This window comes from Colias eurytheme, chromosome 19 (genome assembly GCF_061535395.1).
Source record: "Colias eurytheme isolate Ceu_HAF_F1 chromosome 19, ilColEury1 Martin Lab GWU primary, whole genome shotgun sequence".
In the NCBI taxonomy this organism is placed as follows: Eukaryota; Metazoa; Arthropoda; class Insecta; order Lepidoptera; family Pieridae; genus Colias; species Colias eurytheme.
Window position 1 is genome coordinate 5,911,172 of NC_142998.1, and position 26,039 is coordinate 5,937,210.

A 26,039-nucleotide genomic window follows, 5' to 3' on the forward strand; every position below is an offset into this window, starting at 1 on the left:
AAAAATGACAATTTCATTGAAAATGAAAAGATGTAATTAATGGATGAATTTAGATTATTGTTTGTAGATGAAAAGTGGAGTGCGGTTTAATGTGATATGTGATGTAATTATTAATGTGTTAAAAGTGAATATTACAAATGCTACGAGTTTACGATAAAATTAATTTAATAAATCATGTATTCAAGTTTAGCAATAATGTCCTGTAATCACTGACTTTAATTTTATTAAACAAATTTATTATCTGTATCATTATATGTAAGTTAACTTCAAAGGTTTCATATTTTAGTTTTTGTCCTTTTTAATAATTCTACAAATAAAATGTTACGCATTTAAGAATAGCGAGACTCTAAAGGTTATACACGATATTTTGTTAAATAATTAAAGACTTGGTGTTTATTGACAAATTGGATCAACCCCTTGAATTGGATTTCATTATTATTTTTAGGAACTGTATAAGTCCAAGTAAATAATAGCAATGGAAGAAAGGAGAGTAGCAGACTATTTTGTGGTAGCTGGTCTCCCAGAACAACCAGAAGTACTGGATGATTCGGATTCTGGACACTTAAAAGGATACAGTACAAAAGCACCAATCACAGATATTGGTATGTTTATTTTTTAATTAATATTTACACAACTATTAAAAAGTTTTGTATAATTTTGAATACACAGTATTAAAATACACACAGTGATTAAATGAATGTTAATCCCAAATTTATAAATTATAAAAATATTTATCTATAAGGTAAATGAGGAAGTAAATAATTAAGTTGACAGAGTATGTGCATAATTGATTCTCTAGGTCACATTTAGTTGTGTTTGATTGTACTTATGTGTTATTATGTATTCTGTTCGACTCTTCACTATGTTTTGCATACTAATTTGAAAATTGTACTTCATATTAAATATCTCAATTTATTATTTAAATATATGACATGCTCTTAGACTATAAGTCAACTTTTTGTAAGTAGTTTATTATGAACATTCAAAGTTAAATTGTGTGTTTATTATTATTGTTCATATGAAAAACCCAATTACCATTGTTAAACAATACTGAATAATATTCAAAACTAAGTTTCCAAGTTCAAACTTCTCTTCTCTTTAAAAAATATAAATTGGGCGACCTAGCTGATTTGACTTAGGTGGTCAATTTAATTTTTTGTTGTTAACTGTTCAGGCAAGTTGCCTGATGGGAAGGGCAAATGCGATCTAATTGGTAAGCGTGCCTGATCACGGAGATAAAGCCTATTCGCATTGCACTTTTTAAGTCCAAATTGTTATTCATTAAGAAACACATTTGGAGGGAAAGAAGGGGAAACAAAATCAATGCAAAGTCTTTCCTCCAAGTTCTTTGCCTGTCAAGTCTTTTGGGTTGATTTATGATAGAATTCATTCAGTTGTTTTGTTACTAAAGCATATCAGCATAAAAAAAAATTATTTAAGTAATTGTTTTGTTTAGAAAATTTTTAACTTGTATTTATAGACCTATTTTGAACATTAAAATTAGTCATTAATTAAAATCTCTCTATCTTCTTAAAATAAGCTTATATTTTTTGAAACTTCTATAGTTATCTGCATGTTTCAAAAATACAAAGTTCTAAGTTATCAATCATTAGAACTCCTCATCCCAATTTTTTTATACTACATATAATAAATTATATACACTCATCAGCTTGCTACTTTTTAAAACTATGTACAGATAAATCTTATCTACACATATAATAATCTAATGAAGTCATAAGTAATAATTATCAGCACCATTATCCAAACTATAGTAAATTACATAATAAATGTAAATGCTATTGCAATTGCTATAAATTTCAATTTGTTCATCCAAATTTTATGCCCTTACAATCTAATGACTGATTTTGTCCAGGTTGAAAAAATAATAATTTGATTCTGAGAACTTTTTTAAAGCCTGTGAGTAATTTTTGTTTTAATTTTTTTCAAAAAAAAAATAGTTCTGTGCATACATGTACATATTTAAATATTTTTCAATTTCAATAATTACTTATTACATATGTTACCATTTGATGAAATTGATAATTCAAATTAAAACATAGTTACTGAAGGATGCATTGTCTACAAAGTTAAGTTTATAATCCTTATGCAATTGCTTTTCTACCAAAGGTATCATTTTACAGGAATATTAATCTAATCTGATCTGTGGTCTCAACTCAGATTACTGTTGCAATTTGTAACTGATACACAATTATGTTTTGTTTTCTTCCTTGTTTTATTAAATGATTCATTTGTTTATTTTATATCCCATGACATATGAATAACACTAAACAGTAAATACTTTATTTATTTGAGATATGATGTTTCCTTCAAAAATTGGTTATTGTTTTGTGGTGGATGAGTAGCAAAATATAATATTAACCAATTTCAATTAGGAACAAAGTCATGTATCTTTAATATTATGATAGAGTTGAAAATTAGACTAAAATAACTCTTATAATAAGAAATATTGTTGTCAATATTTGTAAATATTAATAAAAACATAAAAATTTTAAAATGTTTTCTAGTATGTAATCATAGCTTTTTGAGTATTAGGAAATAATCATCGTAATACTAAGGCATCATGCAGGCAAGGCATGGCAATGACCTTTACAAAAAACTTACCATAGTAAACGAGGCTCCGAAATATAATTTTCGTTTTAATACGATAACAATAGAGCCCACCATTCCACTGTTTCTTTATTGATGTAACACTGCATAAGTTTGGGTAAGGTCATTTTTTTTTAGGATCCACTGAAAACAAATTGTTGAGTATCCCATTCTTACATTCTTTAAATTTTATCTTTTTGTCTCGATTTTTTAAAAGAAATAGAAAATATGGAATACCAAATAAGCCATTTTTATTCATCTCTTATCCGGGGATTTTACGTCAGTAAACTTTAACTGATGAAATTTATACGAGTAACTACTAGTCGCAAAGTTTATTTCGATAACGTATTTCCTGATACCGACTAAAATGTTTTATTACTTGTAGGTAGATACTATGTTTAAACATACATAATTCCAAATACCGTATGAACTCTGTTTTTAAATTCAAAATTTTTGGGAGACCGCGACAAACAAGAAATGTAAATAAACCTCACGACTTACGCAGGCTTTATCGCATATAAGTCGCTTTGAATGATACAATATTATGTATATGAAAACTATATAATACGGTCAGGGACCTTGCCATACTCCTTGGATGAACCAGGCCTATAAGGTGCATGCATAAAAAGTTGTCAAACTAGTATCTCACAAACAGTTATGAACCTTCAAGTAGAGCAACTGACCATATGGATTGAGTGTTGGTATTGAAATCGTATGTTTGCACATTTAAATGCCTTATATAAAAAAACCTACTTGAAAAATGTATTTAATTAAAAATTGTTACAGTATATTTTTTACCTATATTTTTCATCAACATATGAAACGCCATAAGATTATTCTGAAAAGTTTAATCACTGTCATGTTCAGCTTACTATAAGAGATTATCATGTACAAAGTACCTGTGATATGCCTGTTTATTTTCGCACTAAACCTGTATGTGATAATATAATTAATCCAACTACCAGATCATCTATCAATCTCAGCTAAATATAATTAGATAAAACTTGATTCCGACTCTTATACGTGCGTTGACTCTTGGGTCTTCACTAACCATGTTCTGCAATTAGGAATTAATATCTCGTCGCTCTTCCGGTAAAATCATTTAACTCGTCTTATCTAGAAAGGCAAGCGAATTCGTTAATTACCTTAGCGGTAAAATGTTTATAATATGTACATATATCAGTTAAAAGATAAAACTGCATTTGAATTGAAATATTTTTACAATAATTTATTACTAACCTACTACTTACATAGATTTATTCTGCAAGGAAAATTCATTGCCGTCAATACTAAGGTTTCATTCGATCTTCTTTACAATCTCGTAATAGATGAAGTGTAGGCAAGTGCGTCTATTTAGATGTTACCGTCTCTATTTCTTGTCAAGACCAGCATTATATTATAAATGATATCTTTATTAAGTAGATGAGTCGTGAGTAATAAATATTTTTAAATTGGGTTCAGAGGATATGTGACAACTATAACACCCGCACAAAAAGATCTATTCAACTACATATTATAATGTTTCAGATTTTCGCCTTTTCTTATTATCTGACCCAATAAAACTCACCAATTTGTAACAATGGCCCGGTTCTACTTTCAAACAAATTGCCAACAAAAGGTCATTATCGATTGACCCCACAATGATTCATATTTATTACCATCATTGATGTTCGTCTTGAATGAACCGATGATAAGGTCATTGAATGCACAAAGTCTAGGAATTCTCCGGGTGATAAGCATAAATACGTAACGTGCTTAACTATTTCATTAGTGAGCTAGTTATGGCCCTATTTTAATTACATACCTCGCACATTTTTGTTTCGAAATAAGTAGTGATTTTTTTAAGTCCCTGACCTCATTCCATGACGAAGGTTTTAAATAATAAATGATTATGTATCCCCCATGTTATAATACGATTTAATGCGTTTAATGTACTAAGGTATTAAGCGTATCTGAATAAATGATCTAACTTAAAAATGTATGTAATATCATGTATAATTAAGAGTCCATATTACGTTTACATACCTCTTCAATGTTTTAGTATTTGGGTGTGAGAGACTATGATATATATGTATTAGCAACTGCATTTCTTTTTCAGGTGTGGTATTTCCTGGGTTAGGTGAAACGGTGCCAAATGATTACGAATTAATAGAATCAACACCGACTGGCTTACCAGCTGATTTGAATCATGGCTCCATGAGATCTCCTGTTTGTTTTTTGTGTATCCGACGTGGAAGGGACAAACCGCCCCTCGTTGATATCGGTAAGATGAGTTTTTTATTAATGGTTAGAAATTAACAAAAAATAACAATAGGTATCACAAATTAAATGGCTATTCAATTGCATCGATATAAAGTCTGATTTGAACTAATTCTGTTTCCTCTTGGTATATTTTGCTTATGTTTTTTTTATGATAAGAATAATTATTGTCATGAACGGATTTATTTCAGTACGTAATTTTTTCAATATTTTATCTCATCAAAATATGATGTCATACGAATTCAAATGGGATATTCCCCTCGAAATAAAAATATCAACTAGCTTGCTCATTTCCTTGATAAGTTTAAAATACAATAATGCATGTTTTAGCAACATTATTATATTTTGCTTAGGAATGATTAAATACGTTTATATTTCACAATTTAGACATACAACCTTGCTACATTCGCAGTCTAGTTTTATGCTCCAATAACAGCGAGACATCAAGTGGTAATCTTCGCATCTCGTTATTGGCTTATCAGATTTAAAAACATTTATTTTTAAAATGAAAAATAAAACGATCCTTTATTGATAATTTGTTTTTATGTGATTCATTTTTGCCTTGTTATTATCCAAATTATGAAGGCTTTCTTTATATATTATATTAGATTTAGACTTATAAGATGCCTTTGAATATTGTTTATCGGGACTGTTTTTAAAGGTTTATACTTTATAGTATAAAAAGTAAATCAATAAAAAAAGATTTAATAGTAGGTAATTTATATGCTAAACAAGATTAGTTCCTGCCAATAAGGAAATACAAGGCCTAATTGTTACTTATGCGCCGTTTAAGAAACTATAGCAAAAATCAATTATGCGTAAAGTAAATTCGATTTGGGGCAAGAAAATAAACTTTTGTAGTTTCCTTTCTTTTTCCAAAGTTGTAAGCGAAGTTTAAAGACTTTGAATTGTTAGATTAAAAAGCTATTTATTTATTGTGTACCTCCCTAGAATAGGTATCATTACTAACGTGTAACTGTGTTATAATACACTGAGTATTTACACGCATTTAGAGACTTTTATTTCTAATTGTAAAATGAAACTTGCAACTCATTTAACCAAAATGCATAATTCGCGTTTTGTAAGTTTCACACTAATTTCAGGTGTCATGTACGACGGCAGAGAGCGTCTCATGGCTGACGCAGAAATGGTACTCAAATCGGTTGGCGGTAGATTGGCCAATGTGAACAATTCCACGGCGAAAACATATATCACGTACAGGCGGGCGCATCCGACCGCGCCGTGCAATGCGCTAGTCGTAGTCGATATATGCGTAGTCGTTACGAGTCGGGGGGAAACCCCGCCGCATGCGTTTTGTATGATCGCGAAGAATTTGAACAAAGGTTTGTAGTTTATTGATTGTTTTGGGAAGCTGTGTGGGTTTTGGGGTAGATGAATTTTTTGATACCGAGAAATATGTCGTAAGTTCAATTTGCAGGGGGGATTGTTTTACTTAGTTATTTATAATGAGGAGGCGGGCTACCTTATTCTATATTTCTTGTCATGTTTCTTTTATTGTTATGGTGTTTTCTTCATTACACGATTAAATATACTTATGCAAAAGTATATTATAGCACTTATTTTAAGGGCCACCAGTCCAAGTTTTGTAAATAGTGCTAAAAGTTAATTATTACCTAAATGGCTTTTCAAATTAAATACACACATTAATATTTCAATACGATTAAATCTTTTCAAAGTTAGCATTCAGAGATTGATTGCTTCATACGCGTATTAAACTTTGAGTAAACAAATAACAATTTCAGGGTTAATGGGTAGCGATGTATTCCTCTGCTACAAAAAGTCAATGAACCGTCCGCCGCTAATAGCTTTCAAACCAGAAGTACTGTTTAGGTAAGTTTTGGGCCTTTCATTATGTAAACAAAATGTTTAGTTTAGAAACTGAAGCCTTTTCTATGTTGATGTTTTTCATATTATCAACTCAGAGGAAATTTTTTTATTGGTATGAGATTATCAATTACTAATTTTATCTTTTTAACCTGTTTTTGTTCAATATTGTAATCTGATTTTTCAATCAGTTAAGTGACAATATAGTACTTAACTCTTTTTTTACCCTGATGCTTATCCGATATTTATGCTGAACCAAAATTGCATTATACAATATTATGTTAGTATTATTGAGGTCCTATATTGTATTGCTAATCATACTGATAAAAACATTCAGGTCTCACCTTTGCCAGTACAATTTTTCTATTTCTATCCTATTTCCATATCGTTATCTTGTTTTTCAATCAGTTAAGTGATAATAGTAGCTTCTTTTCACATCAGGATGTTTATGCAATGTTTATGCACTATATATTAGTGTCGAAGTTGATTCGAGATTGCATTATGCCATTATACAATACATTTGTGTTATTCACGCCCTATGCATATTGTATTGTTATTCAATTATGGACCGCGTTCTATTTTTATTCCCATTAGAATTAAAGCCACAATGGATTTGTAAGGACGTGTTTGTATGTGTGTGGTGTTCGTGGAGGAATTTAAATTTCTATTCCACATGTAATACATACTCTTCTTTTACATAACATTGAATAAATATTAAATTATATAATCCATCGTGCATAAAAAAATTTATTCGATCAGATACATAATGTATTTCAAATAAAAAAAAACGCGCTTCTTATTGCTAGCAATAAAATCAAAGAGAAATGTAAGTTGAAACACAATATTAACCTTTTCAACTAAGTATGCGTCATTAATTAGCTCCTCGAAGGCTGATAGATGGGCTCTGTTCAAAACAGAGATTTATGTAATCATAACATATTAGCGTTATATCACAGACAATGCTCTTCTATGCTATGAAAGTATCACTTTCAAAGTGACTGGTGTTTCATAATGGTACAAATATTGAATGCAATGAACCTATTTTAATGCAGTGTATTGACTGTTTGGACTTTGAATTGATATGATCGAGAAAAATAACGATAAAAAATTAGGTCTCGTCGTCGATTTTACTGTCGAGAGTATGTGCAGCTTAAATTGAATCTTATGTACGTTTTTATTGAAAGTATGTTGTTCCTATCTCGTAGTCTTTAAAAACATGTTGATACTAATAGTTTTTAAGAAAAATTTTACATATTGTCATTATATGTATGTTCTATAAAAATCATTTTCTTTAGGTATCCAACAGTAGATCGTCGCAGTATGGCATTCCCTACTTCAGTGCCACTGTTTTGTCTACCCATGGGCTCAACTTTGGAATTGTGGCCGAATAATGCGTCTGCGCCGAAACCTGTGTTTTCTACCTTCGTTTTGACCGTTTCTGATGCTACTGATAAGGTATTTTGAATTGTGATATCGTCAAAATAAACGTATAAGTACGTTTATTACATAGAAGTAAGAAAGCGCGTGTCTTTTGTCGTTTCTCGTATATAGCATAATTTCCGCTAACTTTAATTTCCTATAAAATTAATTTTCTATAGTTAAAAATGAATAACATACGCGTTAATTTTAATGTAAATCTTAAACTTACATGAAAGTGAAACCATATTTACAATTTACTGCAGCAATTTTTTATTGAAGTAGCTATTTTAAGCGCTCTTTTATTCAACCTATGTTAAGAACTGACGATTCCGAAGCGCAAAACGTTAAAAATGTCAAACAAATACAACTTGCAGGTATACGGATCAGCGGTAACGTTCTACGAGAGCTACCCTCACACGCAGTTAACTGAAAGTCATCAAGAGGCACTCGGTTGGCGGGCCGGTGTTAGCCAAAACACGCATTCATTACACGCAAATAAATGCATCTGCCTGTTGTCAAGGTGGCCCTTCAGCGATACGTTTGAACGGTGGCTGCTGTATATACTGGTGAGTTTTTTGGTTAGAAAAAAATCGATTAATTCCCGTGGTTATCGGTGAAATACATTGATTTGTATGTAGAAAAAACTTTTATATTTTTTCGGAGACCTCGAAATTACTTTAAAACTTTAGTACCTATTCTTTAATGTTGTTCTTTACAGGAAATGTCATGGAGTAAAGAACCTTTGAGTATACCAATCGAAAGATACATTACACACTTATTGGAAGAGGTTCCATTCCCGGATCCCCGCATATTACTTCAGGTATATTTTTTACATAATTTATTCAAAATTAATTAGAATCTTATTTTGTTCCACTTAATGTTCAAAGTCTATTGTATACTATTATTCATTAGAAAACTCTGCCTGATAGATGCAGAGGCAGAGTTCTGATTCAGACAATTATTGATTATTGTATGTCAATGACATTATGTAAATTTGTTTTATATTTTTCACAGTTATCTCCCACAAATCCACACGATCGCGTCATAGTCACAAGACGTGATGACCAACCGCTAGTAATAAGTGGTGCTGGTTACAGACAGCTCTTGCTAAATTTAGGGCCTGATAACTGTCTTTTACTGCTGGCTTTGGCTATCACGGAGCAGAAAATACTTATACACTCTTTGAGGTATGTTTATCATATATATACAAAGAAAAATTCCATCAACCCTATAAAATTAAACCTTAAAAATTTGTTTTGTGTAGTTTACTTAAAACTTTATTAATCTAAATAAGTGTTTATTCAAACCTTGTCTTTTATTTTTGTAGAAGACTATTGCTTCCATGTATTTTATGTAAAATTATTTTACATTAAATATGAATTATGTTTGTTTACAGACCAGACACACTCACCGCTGTATCGGAGGCAGTGTCTAGTCTGCTGTTTCCATTCAAATGGCAGTGCCCATACATACCACTTTGTCCATTAGGTAATACAATCAGATAATGTAATAATTTAATAGTTTTTTATTATCAGTCTAAATGTCTTAACACTTCAAATATAATTTTTTACTTTCATTCGTAATAAAATGGAATTTATTACTTAATTTAGAATGAATTTATATTTTATGTTATAAATATTTTACAGGTTTAGCGGAAGTACTTCACGCTCCTTTGCCGTATTTAATAGGTGTTGATTCGAGGTTTTTTGACCTATATGAACCTCCACCAGATGTTACTTGTGTCGATTTAGACACCAATAATATTACAGTGAGTTTTTTTTATGCTATAACCTACTGTTTCAACTTTATTTTTTACGCATAACATACTAATTAGGTTATAAGAGCTTCCAATACACTTTGATTATGTATATATTAACAACGTGACGTTTATATTTGTATATGAATATTTTCTTGTTTAAATACTAATTATTATATTTATTTATTCTAGATATGTGAATCGCAGAGGCATATATCATTAAAACTGCTTCCAAAGAGCCAAGCACGGGCATTAAGGCAGACGTTGGAACAGTTGTTCGCGAACATTCGACCTGGTATGTTAGGTAGGATATAGTCGAGTCGAGAATTTTGAAAATATTCATAATATGGAGTATGTATAATTATTGTCTATTCAATTAAGTTGTTAATTGAATGTTTTTATTTGGTTGTAGCGTCGCCCGTCCACTATTCGAATAATAGTAAATATAATGGTGAACCTACAACGAGTTTAGATAGGGATTTCCAAAAGCGGAAAAAGGAGGTGAGATTTTGTTCATATTTAATAACATACAAATCACTAATCTAATTGATTATGTAAGTATTACACAAATTTACACAAAAAATATACTTATGTTGATTGTATATTTGCATATTTGTATTTTTATATTGTAGCAAGCACTAGAACTAAAGATTCAAGAAGCATTCCTCCGTTTCATGGCTGTGACTTTAGAAGGTTATCGCAGATATCTGATTCCCATAACGAAAGCTCCCACTGTTGGAACTACAGACCCACATGCACTCTTTCAAATGGATGCTTTTCTTAAATCACGGGATAAGGTATGTACTTTACTACTTAGCAATACATTGGTATGTATTAAAAAATACCTTATTTATTAAACAATATGTAAAATTTGATTGAATTTTAACTGGGACATGGTATGAGTCCGTATGTAAAATCTCAATTATTACATGACCAACGTCACACATATTTTTACTGCTGTTCACGTTTCTTAAATTGTGGCATCACATTACTCCTATAAATATTGAATTGAATTACTGTGCTTTGCAGCTGCTTTGCTATAAATTATGTATATAACAAGTACATTATAACCACTAATTCAATACTTTTATCCGTTCATAGACGCAACAGCGCTTCCTAACCCTCATAATGCGCACGCAAATGTTCACGCGCTTCATAGAGGAGCGTTCGTTTGTATGTGACGGTGCGGACCAAGGGTTGACGTTCTTCGACGAGTGCATAGAGCGTGTGTCCTCTGAGGGGTCGCTGCTTGAGTTCGAGCCCGCGCATTGTGCTGAGCGAACTGTGTTTGTCCTGCCGCCTGATCCGCCTGATCCAGGTATTTAAAAATTCAAACTAATTACGTAACTCATGAAAATTTTAATAGTATTTTTTTTAAGTAGCACTGATTCGGTATGTCGATGGTAACTCGTTTTAAAGATAGCTTGTCAATAATGTAAAAAAAATTATAAGGATAAAAATCAAATGCAATGTGCGTTTATTTTCAATTATATTCTACTCATAGTCTTTACGAATCGGAGAATCAAAGCCACTGTCTTGTCATGTTCTTTTACTGTTAATATTTGATAACATCATAAAACCGTCATTATATGAAACTCCCGTGCATTTTTTCCTATTTACCTAGATACTGATGCCCATTATTTATTTCAGAGGAGACATACACATACGAGAAGTTCATCCTCGACGTGAACTTAGTGGCCCGGTGCAAGCAAAGCGCACGCGGTGCGGTACAAGCGTTACCGAGCACCGCACTTGCATCGGCTGAGTCGTTAGCAGACGCATCGCCTATGGCAAGGCGAACTAAGCATGAGATTGCTGCTGCACAGAGGTATACTTCTAAGGTCTAATGTAAAGTAATATATTTGTATAATTGTAAGTTCAACCAATACGCAAACTAAGTGACCTGTGCAAGCAGAGTGCACGTGGTGCGGTGCAAACGTTACCGAGCGCCGCACTCGCGTCAGCTGAGTCGTTAGCTGATGCGTTGCTTTTCCTGTTTCCTGGGTAGAAAATAATAAAAAAATATCTTCTAAGTTAAAGCGACACCTATTTCTGTCTTTCGATATGTACCTATTTAGTTTGTTGTTTTGAGTGTCTATTTAATATACGATAAACTGGCCAATATTATTATATTACATTTTGTTCACTAGAATGGCGCGCAAAGCCAGTCTTTCCCCTGAAGCGTGGGCCAAGTGTCTCCTCGGCGCGTGCTATTCACTATACTTCCTGGCTCTACCGTGTCGTCTCACACTGTACCGGGGCAAAGAGCACGCTACATTGCGCGCCGCGTACGAGCTGCTCGAGCGTGCTACTAAACTGCGCGTGCCGTTGGATGAGGTGCGGATTATCTTAATCTTAATCTTAATACTATTATAAAGGCGAAAGTTTGTAAGTATGGATGTATGGATGTATGGATGTTTGTTACTCGTTCACGTAAAAACTACTGAACCGGTTACAATGAAATTTAGCACACATATAGAGAGTAACTTGGATTAACACATAGGATAGGTTTTATCCCGGGAACTATGCGGGTTTTCCTTTGAAAACGCGGGCGAAGCCGCGGGCGGAAATCTAGTTTTATTATATTATTCTTTGGAAGGGAAATGACCCGAACGGCACAAACGTTCTTGTTCATGTTTAAAAATGGATCGATATTTTACTATTACCTACTTTCTTTATTTATTATTATACCGCTTGCTATCACTATAGTCGAGCCAATTTAATAGGCAACATTTGACGTCTATCAATTTTATCTTCGAAGAGAGGTAACCTGCTTAAAAACATCGATTAAAGTGAATTAATCGATACGGATTTGAAACATTTGTCAATCGAATTTATTAATTTATGATGATTTTTATTCACAAGTAATCAATGCATTCGATTCTAGATGTCAGATTTCGATTTTTAGAGTAACGTCTCTGGTATTTAAAAAGAAAAAAGGTTTATTGTCACAAAATTGTAGCGACGTCAGTTCTTCAATTCAGAAATTGTTTATTATGTTTAGAATGGTTTATCAGTAAAATGAAATCTTAAAATTACTTGTATCGGTCATTATTATTATAAATATGTGGTCGTAATTGAAAAAAGTTAAGCAAATGTGCAGTTCTAACAAAACGAAATATCATGTTATTCTATGTTGTCGTTACTAGGTTACGTTGTTGAATTTTGTTGAACTGTCAAATGTTGCCTATTAAAATGGCTCTACTTTAGTTGATGTCATGTTGTTTTAGATTGTTTAAAATAATTTGTTTTAAACTTCATAAAAACTTTATCTAAAATAAAGAATGTTTTTTTATTATTATTATTTATTGTGTTTTCTCCAGGTGTGTTATCGAGTAATGATGCAGCTTTGCGGCATCTATTCACTGCCCGTGCTAGCCGTGCAGTTACTATTCCTTATGAAGCGTGCGGGCTTACAACCCAACGCACTTACGTACGGCTACTACAATAGATGCGTGTTGGAAGCCGCATGGCCTAAAGATATGCCTAGGTGCGTCTATTTTTTTTAAAGCTACAGTTTTGTAAAGTGATTTTAAGTGTAACTGTATTTTTTTTAGATATTTTGTTTTTGTAATTTAATAGACACAGAGACACTTGTATAAAACGTCTCTTTTTATTAATTCTGGTTAAAATTATTATGTGTATTTATTTCCCTTTACCGTTCCCTTACGCGTTTTAAACTTTAATCAATTTTTTTACATTGGATCGTAATTTCCTCGTTTATATATATAATTTACCTCAAATTTCATGAATTTGAAACATTTTCTATTTTATTTCCATTAATAAACATATTGATATATTTTGTATGTCACAGTGGTTCCCAATTACTATGGAACAAGTTGCGTATAGCCGTGATGGGCGCGGCGTTGTTCCGTGCTGCGGGCGCGCAGCGTGCGAGCCGCGCCGCGGGACAAGCTACTGCCGGCTGTATGTATTTATTTTATTATTTAGCATGTTGAAATTTCTATGCTTTTGTTTTAATGAAGGCTGATATAATTGCCAATTTCATTCAGACAAAAGCTGAGATTTTATGTAATTTATAATAATTTGTAAGATGGCGTTCAAAAAAGCTCACTGAATGTTTGATCTCTGTGAAAACATTATATCACAAGTTTTTATTGATTATACTTACGCAAATTTTTTGTAAAATAGGTAACATTGAAAATTTTTGTTTTCTTTATAGCTTGCGGAACATTACCTCGCGTGCGAACAGTGGCAGGCGAAGGCTCCGAACTTGCCGCGTTAGCACTGGCTGAACCTATGCGAAGTCGGTCCAGTTTAGATTCAGGTAACAAATTTTCCATTTAAATATTTGCACACCCAGAAAGTGGGTAGAATGTATTAGCGCCTTAACATTGTAATAACACCTTTTTTGTAACTACATTCTTGTAAATAAATGAAATTTGAATTTGAATTTTATGAAACGTATATGTGCGATTGAAATGTATAATATGGCATAATTTTTAAAGAGCATCTACAGAGTTTCTTACCGGCTCTTCTCTGTAGAAACTGCTTTTCAAACCTGTGGCTTAAATACTGAAGTCCGGTAGCGTGGAAAAGTGTTTGAGTTTGAGTTAGATTTTTTTAAATATGTTTTAATTCTCTTTTTGTAACAAAATTTTACCACCAAAATATTTATAATGTAACATTGACTCTACCGAAAAACTCGGGTTCAACTTTGACCCATGTATAAAATTAATAATGTTTTAACATGTTGAAATTGATATTTTGGTTTTATGGCATTCAAATGCTTTATAAATATAAATGTATAAATATATTTTTCTATTCTTTATAAATTTATATTTATAAAGCATTTGAATGCCATAAAACCAAAATATCAATTTCAACAAAAAAGGTCGTGTTCCATCGTCACAATATTGTATTCACTGAAAAGTGTTTCATATTGGTTGAGATGGTTGTTAATCATCTCAATAGATGGCGCGCGGTGTGTCCCTTAGATACATAAAACTGAAAGAATAGAATAAATTCGATTGCTCTGGCGGGTCACGAGTGGCTGAGTTGGTCAGGCATCCGCCCCGGAATGGCGCGAAAGGATGCGGGTTCGAGTCCCGCCTCGTGATCGAATTTTTTCTATTCTTTATAAATTTATAACGTTTTAATATTTCAATAAAAAAAAGTAAGTTCACACACTTCAAGCTCATATATTTGATACTTTTTCAATATCATCTTATCTATAGTTGCAGTGTGTCGCGAAGAAGCCAGTGCGAGCGCGAGCGCGTTCGAAGCTCTGTGCCGGCGCGGCAACATCGTGCGCACACACACGCACGCGCGCACACACACGCGCGCGCACGGCCTGTCCGCACACGCCGGTATACTTATATCTGGTGAGTGTGTATATTTGTTGGTATTATTTTGTATGAGTTGATTTGGAATTTAAAAGTACTAAAAATAATGCAGCGTTAATACTTAAATAGATATAGATTATCTTGTGAAGTGTTTTTGTGTAGTAATTTAATGTATGGTACTTGATTACTCTTGTTTTGCTTACTTCGCTCTCATATTTAGGTGTAAAAATTTGTTGGAAACCCATATTTTGATTAACAAACAAACATTTGATTAGTTACTTATATTTTATAATTGACTTGCAAAGCGATAAATATAATATTAAAAATTACACAATAATCTAATTTGTACGCGAATCGTAATATATATTATAGTTTCAATGTATTTTCTAGGTGTGCCGTCAGACCCTGATCTCAGTGAGACTACGCGACCACGCAGCAACTCGTTAGGTAATGAAGAACCGGAACCGACAATACCTATTGCCGAAAAGAGACAGGTAACTTATTTAGCAAACTTTTTACTTTACAAGTGATCTTTATCACGGTAAGGTATAAATTGCGGTAAAAATATTTATATGAATGTTTTTTGCAGACAATTCACGTCAGCCCAGACAGTCCATCAGATTTACGAATATTAACAAGATCAGAAAGTTTTGCGGGTGACGCTCAGATCGTTCAAAATTTGCAGAGGCTTTCATTTGGTAAGTTATTAGTTTTATTATAATCGTAATATTAACAAAAAATTGTTTTCTTATGTTTTGTTGTTACGAATCGTTATTTCTCAGAATTATCCACTACTTTGTTTAGTAACGACCAACTTACATATAGTGACATTATATTTTGCCTAATTTCGATGTTTTTTTATTTTATTAGGAAATACAAACCCCAAAGGGCGTTGTTCACGAACGCTCAGTTTTCCCGAAGAGACGGATAAAGAAATAGCTGCAATACAAGTCAACGATGTCAACAAAACCTCCCCACTCAAGTAATTATATTTCTCAATTTTCTTTTCTGTGATTATGATTCTTTAGGCTATTACTTTTGTAATGCAAATGAAAACGCTACTACTTGTTAGTAAGAATGAGTTGGTTTTGCAATTATTGTATCCAAATGCGGAAGAGTGGAATCATCAACTCTCTTTTCCGCATAATACATTCTTGATTTTAAATAGATTGTTTTGTACCATAGTACGATGAAATGCCAGATATTATTGAGTTTATTAAAATTATATACTGTTTATTATATCACTAGTGAAATTGTGATATCACGGCTTTGACTATATACCTGCCTATATAATATATTCAATATACAAGATCTTTATATATTCTCTTTAGAAGCTATTGCATAGCTTCTATCGCAGGCCTTGAGCGCGGGGACCGAATCGAGAAATTCCGCAACGAAAAAACCTCACGCTCCCCACTCCGACGGATACGGAGGTGTGGCTTGAAGGCATGCTATGCAATAGCTTTACCGCGGCAGTCCCTTAGTGCCACACGTCTTTTCTTTTGTCAGACTGTCCCCCCGCACCCCCGTGCTCGCGGACGACCCCCTCGGCGCCCTGTGCATGGGCGACCCCCCCCGCGCCCCGACCCCCCCGCGGGTAGAGGACCCGCCGCTCCCGAAGCACGAGCTCAGCGTCAGCCCGAAGCTGTTCCACCGCAGGAGCAACTCGTTCCAGGACGAGCCGGAGACCGCTGGGTATACGGCTTCTTGTGTTATTTGTAGATAGGGAAATTAGTAGTGGCTTGCTAGTAATTGTTATCATACTAAAATATTGAAAAAGTTACAAAATTATTAATATGTCAATTATGTGATTTTGATCATACCGTTATATTTTTTTAAAATTATATAGTGTATAAAATTTAGTTAAAATATAGGTCTAATTGTTATACACTATAGTATAATTTAAAAAATTCAATAGTTCTGTATCCGCATATTGTTTCCATAGGCATGATAAGCTGAAAAAAATAATCTGTCACCAAGACACATAATTTATCTTTTATCTTTATTTTTATCAATTTGATCTGGTTGAGCAAGAATGTACACATAAGTGTAGTAAAATATTGCTTTAATAACAGTAGAGCATTCCCGTATATCGTATAAAGTTATTTACCCTGACCAATTTTCCATCCAATCCACATGACATTTTATTCAGTTCGAGCTACAAAATCTTAAAAAAATGGACTTAATATCTTTCAAAGATATTGAATTATATAGCACCTTTCTCACCTAAAAATACAGTCGAGATGAGCTATGTTCTCGCCCGTATTCAATAATACTTTACACAATAACAACTTATTATTTAATTCTAAAGTTATTACTTATTATCAATAATATTAAACCACATTAACAATTTATTAAACACAATAATAACGCTTAATCACTCACATCTACAAGCACTAAACAAACGGCTACAGCGATGCACTACACAAACTCCGCCAATACCACCGCACGAACCCCGCAACCCCTACCACCGTATGAACCCCGCACGAACACCACAACCCCCAACCCCGCACGCCCCACACCCCCCTGACGGTGACCCCGCTAACCCCCGCTAGCGCGCACGCAATATACGAGCAAGATAACCTCGATAAGTTTCCGTTCGTCAGGAAACTGCACAGGAGCGAGACGGCGCCCGCCACAGTGTCGAGCCTCGTGAGTTTGGGGAACACGCTCAAGATCAGCTTCGGGTGAGTTTGCGATTTATTTCTATAGGTTTTTGTGTCTTTGATTGTAATATGTTCAGTTTTTCTTACCAAAAAATACCTAAAAATAATGAAATATCAAGTTTTGAACAAAATGAATTTCGATTTATTTTATTATCATTCGTAAATATCGAGTTATGTTTTATAAATATCGAGTTTTGTGCATGTCAGATATTAAACATGTTTTTCATAAGCAATTTTCGACTAAAAAACAACAGACTAGATTAATTTGTTCCTAACATCTATTTACGAAATTGCAACAAAACCGCAAAGTAATTTTGAAGACACTTAACTCATATTACAAAATGATTATGAAAACAAATAATTACATCTAAAAATGTACAGTGTTTGCATTTTTTTAGTTTAAGCAATTAAATATTTTAAGCTAATATTCATATATCTACTGAACTATATATTATAATAGATTATTACTTGCTCAATTAGTATTATAGTACTCACGTTTATATTTTGGTTCAAACCGCACCGTACAAAACGCCAGTATTAGAACATTTATTTTCTTAGACGTTATTCGCCCGCCAGACTTTCGTTGCGTAAAGATATGAAAATCGGAAAGGAAATGATCGAGAATTACTTCAGGTAAGCGTCAAACAATGGTCAAATGAAGTGGGTCTTAATATGGTTGTGGTATCAAGTTTGTGGAGTCTTCTATTATTAGTTATTATGGTGGCGGTGTGTCGGGTTTCTCTTGTATAATTCGTTTGTTCTTCGATTTAGTTGTGCACTAATAAAAATTAACAGTAAATCTGCAGTTATATCCGTATTATATATATGTATGATATTTCACTAATTTTATTTTCACTATTCGCTTTGCACTTCTGTTAATTTCATGTGTTGCTTTTAAGTTTACATTTTTCTTTATGTTGCAAAATTTTGTAATTTCATAAAATATAAGGCTAATGTTAACGCAGAATAATACGTGTCTAATAGTCGTATAAATGTTCCTCTTTATTTTATCATTCCTTGAACATTCAGAAAAAACTTTCTCCAAGGGTACAAATGTTACAATACTTTCAGTCCAACAAGTATAGCTGGCAAAAAGTCGAACGAATTGCTCCAGAGCGGTCTAAGCAGTCTAAAATCAGCTGCAACGAGTATGGCTAAGAAATTCGACGAAATGAAAGAGGTTATATCTGCCAATTCCACCCCCGTAAAGATGAAAGGCGCTATTGGTAACGCTACCAGCGCTCTGACCAGTTTTATTACAGAAGAAGATTCTACCGATGGGTCCTCTGAGATTAACACTGATGGTAAGTAATTTTTCATTTGTTTTTGTCTTGTCAGATTATCAACATAAGTATTTTTAACATTTACCACCGATTCGGAAAGCAGTATCTATGGAGAAGAATCGGCAAGAAACTCCATAGTTGCTCTTTTAAAATTATAATTATTATAAGTAGATATTAGAAAGAAAAATTATCACATGGTGTCACTATTTCTCTTTTAATTTTTAAACAATGGGTTATGAAATTATTTGACAAATGTGCTATTATTATTACTTTTTAGATTGGTCAAGTGCAACCGGCTTTAGAAGAGCTTCGAGTGACGCAGAATTGGCGTGTACGATGGAGCGCGGTTCACTAGCAACACTTCTATCACATTTGCCTGATAACCTGTATCCACAGCAAAATGTAAGTTTGGTCTACATATTGTATTTTTATTTAAATCCGCTGTTCCAAAGAATTATTTAGTCCCAAACCATAGACGAAGAATTCGGAGCCTTGATATTCATATTGAAATTGCCCTAATGATACCTCCCAAACGAGAAGACACTTTAAGAAGAAACTTTATGAATTGAAACTCCTTTAGGTGCGTTGAGAGTAAAATTTCAAAGTTGCGTCATGGCAATACCGTCACGTCATGGAGTAAAGCGAAGGTTTTTGGTATCTTTGAATTTGCCAAAGAAGTTTCACTTCTGACACGTGTGCGCAGCACACACGCTCTTTTTTATTTAAAGACATCACACATATTGCAACACTAATTTATTTATTTATTTATTCATACTTTATTCATCTGAAATAACTTAACAAGGAACTTAATCTAAATTATAAATTAAAACAATTAATTAATTTCAATTTCCCCGTACCAGGAGAACATAAACGCGGAGAAGGTGTCGGTAGTGGTGCAGATGACGTCGTGCTCGCAGTGCCACCAGTGCCTCGCGCTGCTGTACGACGAGGACATCATGGCGGGCTGGGCGGCCGACGACTCCAACCTCAACACGCGCTGTACGGCGTGCGGTCGGCATACGGTGCCGCTGCTGTCTGTGCAGGTGAGGTGTAGTGATAGACGTGATGACTGCCGCTACAATCGTATCGCAAACATTGAGATAATATTACTACGTTTGGAGCAGACACCACTAACAAAATCTGTGCGCCATTTTTTTGCTCTAACTAAGTTTTAAAAATTATTATCTAGTTAGGTACTTACCGATGAAAGTTATTTCTTTGCACTTTTCCGTATTATTTGTGCAATATCGTAACACACACGAAGGCATATTTGATGCGTTTCACTTTAAAACAAATAAAAAATGAGCGTACAGTTACGCCATATGGCGTATGTTGAGCGGAACATAAGTGATGCCTACATCACGTCGTGTCGTCTCCATATGTATATCTCAATGGTCACCGGCATATTTCCTGCACTTTTCATACATTTTATATGGACTCGCCGCACACGGTTGACGCCTGTGGCGGCCACACGCTACACGCTTCTAGCTTCTCGTGGCGGCGTTTGTGGCCCGTGGCTCGTGTGCGGCGACGGTAATAGCTGATAGACGTGATGACTGCCGCTATAATCGTATTGCCAATGCTAATCTTCCCATTTTTGCGTATTTTGACGTGACAACGTTTTTAAAATCGTTTTAGTCGGGTGACATGTTCAGAAACTTGTGTCACACCAAAACCTCACGAGCGCGATCGCAGGTATAACGAGAGAGAGACGGACCGATCTCCCGTCTCATCTTGAGCGTTGCCACCAATAAGACGTTATCACGTAAACATCTCGATCGTAAACCTACTTTACAAACAACCAATTTTTTTTGTTGTTGAACGATGCCAGCGGGATGTTTATAGACACCAATAGTTCCAAACAGTAGATTGACAAACAAATTCATCACCTTTATCATAGCCGGCAAATGCCTCCTCTCATATTATTACATTGTTAATTTGACAATTTGTTATTTATCGCAAAGACATATGGACGTAAACAACTAGATTTACGGAGCGAAGTTTCAATTATTATACCTTGTTTCGTTGCAATAATGTTCAAAGTCTATTTTAATATGCGTTCATTAGAAAACTCTACCTGACGACGCGTAGATAGAGTTTAGCTTCGGATAATTTTGATCGTGATGGTGAGTTATGTTACATCAATGCAAAACAAACATATTTCATAATATACTTAAATCAGGGAATCTTAAATAATCTATTTATTTATTTGCAGATAATAAGAACAGGTCAAACACAATCAGAAACTCTGAGTGTGCCCTATTTGAACCCATTGGTGCTGAGGAAAGAATTCGAATCAATCTTGGGTAAGATAAATTATGTAGTGATATAATTAAAAAAATTTAATCCAATTTCCACATAAATATAGCCTCAACCTTTATTTAATAATCATTTGTCGTATCTCATTGTATCAGAATATAACGTTAGTTAGATAAATATTAATTCAATAATTATTACAATGTTTGTGTTTGAACTATAAAAGCGACTTTTTCGCTGCAGTAGACTAAAAGCTGCAAAAAAAAAGACGGGTTGCACTCCGGGAGTGCCGGCAGAAGTGAAAACTTGATTATTAACGTTGAGCATGTTTGATATCCATCCGTCTTACGCTTTTTGATCAGGTCACGTGCCCTGACGCGAGTTTAAGATTTTATACCCATTACAGAAAAAGTGCTCAACGCCGCTAAAGAAGTTTTCACTTCAAAAATGTATTTTTTACAGGCAGGGAAGGCGATTCATGTTTAGCTGAACCAGAATTCGTCGAATCCCATCCGATAGTGTACTGGAATCTAGTTTGGTTCCTGGAGCGAGCGAACATCGACAACCACTTGCCGGACTTGCTCTGCCCTAATTATTCGTCTAAGTACACGAGTTCAGATGCTCTGTCTGACGCTGATAAAGTTGGTGGTAAGTTTAAGTTTAGGTTTTAGTATTATGTATAACGTTTGTGTGTTATTTACTCCATGATAAAGGATTTTTTTTAATGTGTGATGATGTTTTTTCAAATTGATGTTGTTATTTTCTCTTCTAATCAATGAAATAAATTAACACCTTTTTTGGTCATGTGACATATTAATTGATGAAAAATTTAGTTTTGCTTGATATCAGATTGTAACCTTTCTTTTATTATTAATTGAGTAGTCGATAACAAACTTATTTAACTACTACTTTTTTTCCCGCGCCCACCCGGGTGAGCGCCCGTCCGATTAGGGCCCTTCCGGCCTCCTCCACTCAAGCGACAGCCCAAGCCTAGGTTCGAGATCCCCGTGGCGGGGGGACGCCCGCCCGCATGTCGCTACCACCGTGAACCTTCAGTTCACCCCCGCGTCCGCGTTAAAATGTAGAAACCCTTCTGGCTAACATTGAGAAACACCACACAAAAAAAAATACTCCTTTTTTCTATGAATTTTTTTCATAATACAGTACAAAACAGACATTATTCGATTCTTTTTTATATTATGTATGTGTATTGTGCAGTTTGCCGCGTGGTATGCAGCTGGGACCTGTGGCGGTCGGGCGAGGGCGAGGCGGTGGCGCTGTACCGCGCGTGGCGCCGCCGCCAGCCGCGCTCGCGGCAGCTGCGCGCGCTGCTGCTCACAGACCATGACTACCAGTCGTACGTGCAACACACCTATATATATAGACACGTACACGTACGTGTATACGCACACATACACATATACACGCACGCGTACGTACACGTGCACGCAAATAAAAACCACACGAAGACGCACATATGAATACATGAATATGAATGAATATCAAGTTTCATGTATAAAAAAACACATTACATTATGCTCAACATTCGTGGATATTTTATCATTTTGTATATTTATTTTCTTACCTTTTTATATTTCTGTATGGTTACTGCTTTTGTTTGTGTTTCTCAAAATATCTTTAACCTTTTTTGTTTGACTAAATAATTCTTTATTTTTCAGAGTTATTTTGACAGTGATAGATGGCTTACTCAGCAACGACCTTTCAGACGCAATACGTAAATTAGCATCGTGGAGGGAATCAACTACACCAAACAAACGATACCTCTCCTATTATAGGTCAGTATTTTCAATAAATATCCTTTTTCATATCTTCTCTATTATTGAAGCCATAAATAAGATAGCTACTCGTCCCGGCACCGCCCGACCCAGAATAAAATCTAAATAAAATATAGCCTATTTAATTCCCTAATAAAGTAGTTTTCTATCAGTGAAAAAATTATTAAAATCAGTCCAGTACTTCTGGAGCCTATTCAATTCAAAATATATTTATTTATTTATTTATCTTAATAGAGATACTGAGACTGTAACCTATTTAAAAAAAAATGTTCTTATCCATACAGAGATATTCTCTTCCTCGCAATGACCGCGCTCGGCGAACCAGACATAGACTTCGTGGCCCTCCAACGTGAGTACACGCGTGCCATAGAACAGTTAGGAAGTGAGGCCCGACCACAGGACCTGCCCCCTTCGCCCACGGCGGTGTACTGCAGGCATTACTTCAAGCGGCTCAAGCTTAAAGTGGAGGATTAACGGCCTATTGTAATCATGCAAACGAATAAATACCGGTTTTTCGTCATGTCTCGTATTACAAAAGTGTAAATATTACCGGTTTTTCTTCTATTGATATGTCAAAAAAATAAATAGATCGGTTATTGGCACATTGACACGTCAAAAGTGTAAACAGTACCGATTTATCACATATTGACAGGTCAAAGTATAAATGGATATTTTGCTACAGCTTATCTCGTGGAGTTGTAAATGGTACAAAAAACAACAAGACTCACAATCACAGTCAAAATTGTTTGAAGCAACTCTGCCTACACGTCTACTTCTACAAGAGTGACAAGAGACTTTGAACATTATTGTCACGAAATAAGGTGTTAAATTCAATGTCCTTCGCTCGGGCGATTGTGAGTCTGTTGTTTATAGTACGCAAATGACAGTAATCACTAAACTTAATGGCCGGGCGATGAACTTAATGAAGTTTCGCATCGACACGCAATAATTAACTTCAGCCTGCAAAAAGATTTGGGAATATTGTATATGGTTATGGATTTATTTTGCTACAGCTTATTTCAGCTTGTTTTCATGTTTGCTGACTTTCGACTGTTTTATTGTATGTTCTTTTTAAATGTAGAAAACAATGGCGATGACAAACAACATATAAAAATGTCAAGTTTAATCAAAGCAATATAGAAATAAGATGTTGGATTTTTCAAAAAGTTACATCTCCTTTTTGAAATTTAACAAATATTGAGAATTGTATCATATTGTGGTATGGATTTAATACAGGCATCATGTTTGAGGTCTTTTAACGTCTACCAATAAGTGGTTAAATATATTTTATATTATATAGGCATGGTTAATTGAAATTACTAGTGACTTAAACAATTGTCCAAATTGTCATGCAAAATTTATCAAAGATGTTTGGTGTTTAATTATTTTAATATTTAATTTTAAAGCATAAGTGCCGTCCAATGTTTCAATCGTCGCAAATGCTATTTCATTACTATTTGGGATCAACTTTTATATGGTACGGTAATTTAGATTTATTCATTAATGGCCTATTTGCATGCCCCAAATATTTTCCTTGATAATAATGTTACCTAGCCTAAGAAAATAGGCATTTTAGAACTATTTGAAACTTTTATGATGTAAATTGTGGGCATAATATTTTAACTGAATAATTGTACCATTACAAATTAATTTAAAAAAATCAGGTCTCGAAACTGCATCGATAGAATCAGGTGTGCAAAAATATGAACGGAAAATAATGTCACGGTAAAGTGAAAAAAGGTTATTAAACATTATATTATTATATTTTATCTTCAATTTGGCAATAATCACAGCTTTTTACCCTCGATTAATTTCGGCATATCCAGTAGATTCGTATTATATTGGGTGCTAATGATAAGTAATCATGGAGTGTATTGAAATTTCTGTATATATTATGCTATTTACTGTATAGTCGTAGACTTAGGATGTGGTAATGGTAACAGTTTGAAATAAATAAAATTGCTTTCAAGAATGAAATTTAAGTTAATTTTCCATTTCATGGTGATGTCACAATCTATTTATTCATTTCATGTTATAATTATAAACTCAAATATGGCTGAAATAAGTGTCAAACAAGTTTCGAATATTACAATTGCCAATTGTTCGAAGTATTGTATGTGTCAACATCTTATTTATATTGATATAATATTAATATTTAATATAGATGTGTGAACTGTGAGTATATAATCGATGATATAATTAAATGTTTATATAATAACAATATGTAATGAGTCTTATGTATGCGATAATATAATAATTTATCAATATTTTAGTAACAATAATAGAAATACTTGAACAATTAATAATCTGATAATGGCCTAAGATACGGTTTCTGATATTGTACTTTATATTATGGTCTTGAATTTATAATAATGAATACTATTTAATGATTCCTCTTATTGACTGCATATTTAAAATTATAATAGTAAGTATTTTTGTTTCAATTTTTGTATCAATTTTATTTGTACATCTTCATCTTATATTATTATAACACTGTGTGTAATGTGTATACACCTTTATCTGAAATGTTTGTGTCCAGAAATAATTTAATACCTGATTTAAGTTGTTGTTGTTTTAATCAGATGTGATTACTTAAAGCCATATGTTCGTATTATTCTGTACAAAACATTTTGTTTATAAAAATATATTTTTGTAATAACATTCACATAGCATATAAAATAAGGATATACATATTATAATATTTAATGTCAGATTTGCGAAATCGTCTTATTATAGTTACATTAAAAGACATGCAATAATATGAATGTTTAGTATTCAACTTGAATGTAATTGTTTTAATTATTTTATCATAAAGGACAAGTATAATAAATGCATATAATTTTTAT

The 26,039-nt window shown here is 33.5% G+C and overlaps 1 protein-coding gene across 8 annotated transcripts; it reads left to right on the forward strand.

Annotated features, from left to right (window-relative positions):
- Crag (DENN domain-containing protein Crag) lies at nucleotides 1-26,008 on the forward strand. 8 transcript variants are annotated; one of them, XM_090113331.1, is made up of 35 exons: nucleotides 1-255; nucleotides 446-602; nucleotides 4,706-4,870; nucleotides 5,970-6,209; nucleotides 6,630-6,717; nucleotides 8,007-8,166; nucleotides 8,505-8,696; nucleotides 8,849-8,950; nucleotides 9,145-9,317; nucleotides 9,527-9,618; nucleotides 9,777-9,898; nucleotides 10,079-10,190; nucleotides 10,299-10,387; nucleotides 10,519-10,683; nucleotides 10,988-11,204; nucleotides 11,537-11,714; nucleotides 12,037-12,223; nucleotides 13,210-13,376; nucleotides 13,701-13,813; nucleotides 14,070-14,174; nucleotides 15,085-15,231; nucleotides 15,583-15,686; nucleotides 15,782-15,890; nucleotides 16,063-16,174; nucleotides 16,702-16,887; nucleotides 17,799-17,879; nucleotides 18,417-18,491; nucleotides 18,930-19,162; nucleotides 19,419-19,543; nucleotides 20,002-20,184; nucleotides 21,357-21,447; nucleotides 21,860-22,045; nucleotides 22,616-22,754; nucleotides 23,077-23,193; nucleotides 23,478-26,008. In XM_090113331.1, exons 2-35 carry the CDS (start codon nucleotides 476-478, stop codon nucleotides 23,665-23,667), a joined length of 4,872 nt encoding a protein of 1,623 aa, XP_089969457.1. In that variant the 5' UTR covers nucleotides 1-255; nucleotides 446-475; the 3' UTR covers nucleotides 23,668-26,008. The 8 variants fall into 8 exon arrangements, with proteins under 8 accessions (XP_089969457.1, XP_089969461.1, XP_089969460.1 ...); XM_090113335.1 differs by having other exon boundaries at nucleotides 18,435-18,491; XM_090113334.1 differs by having other exon boundaries at nucleotides 17,811-17,879.
- Nucleotides 26,009-26,039: the final 31 nt, after the last annotated feature.

Excerpts from the sequence above, each read along its gene's own strand:
- Crag (XM_090113331.1), top strand. The coding sequence starts at position 476 with ATGGAAGAAAGGAGAGTAGCAGACTATTTTGTGGTAGCTGGTCTCCCA. Across the intron at positions 8,167-8,504 it reads TTTCTGATGCTACTGATAAG|GTATACGGATCAGCGGTAAC; the intron begins GTATTTTGAATT and ends TACAACTTGCAG. Across the intron at positions 22,755-23,076 it reads ACAGACCATGACTACCAGTC|AGTTATTTTGACAGTGATAG; the intron begins GTACGTGCAACA and ends TTTATTTTTCAG.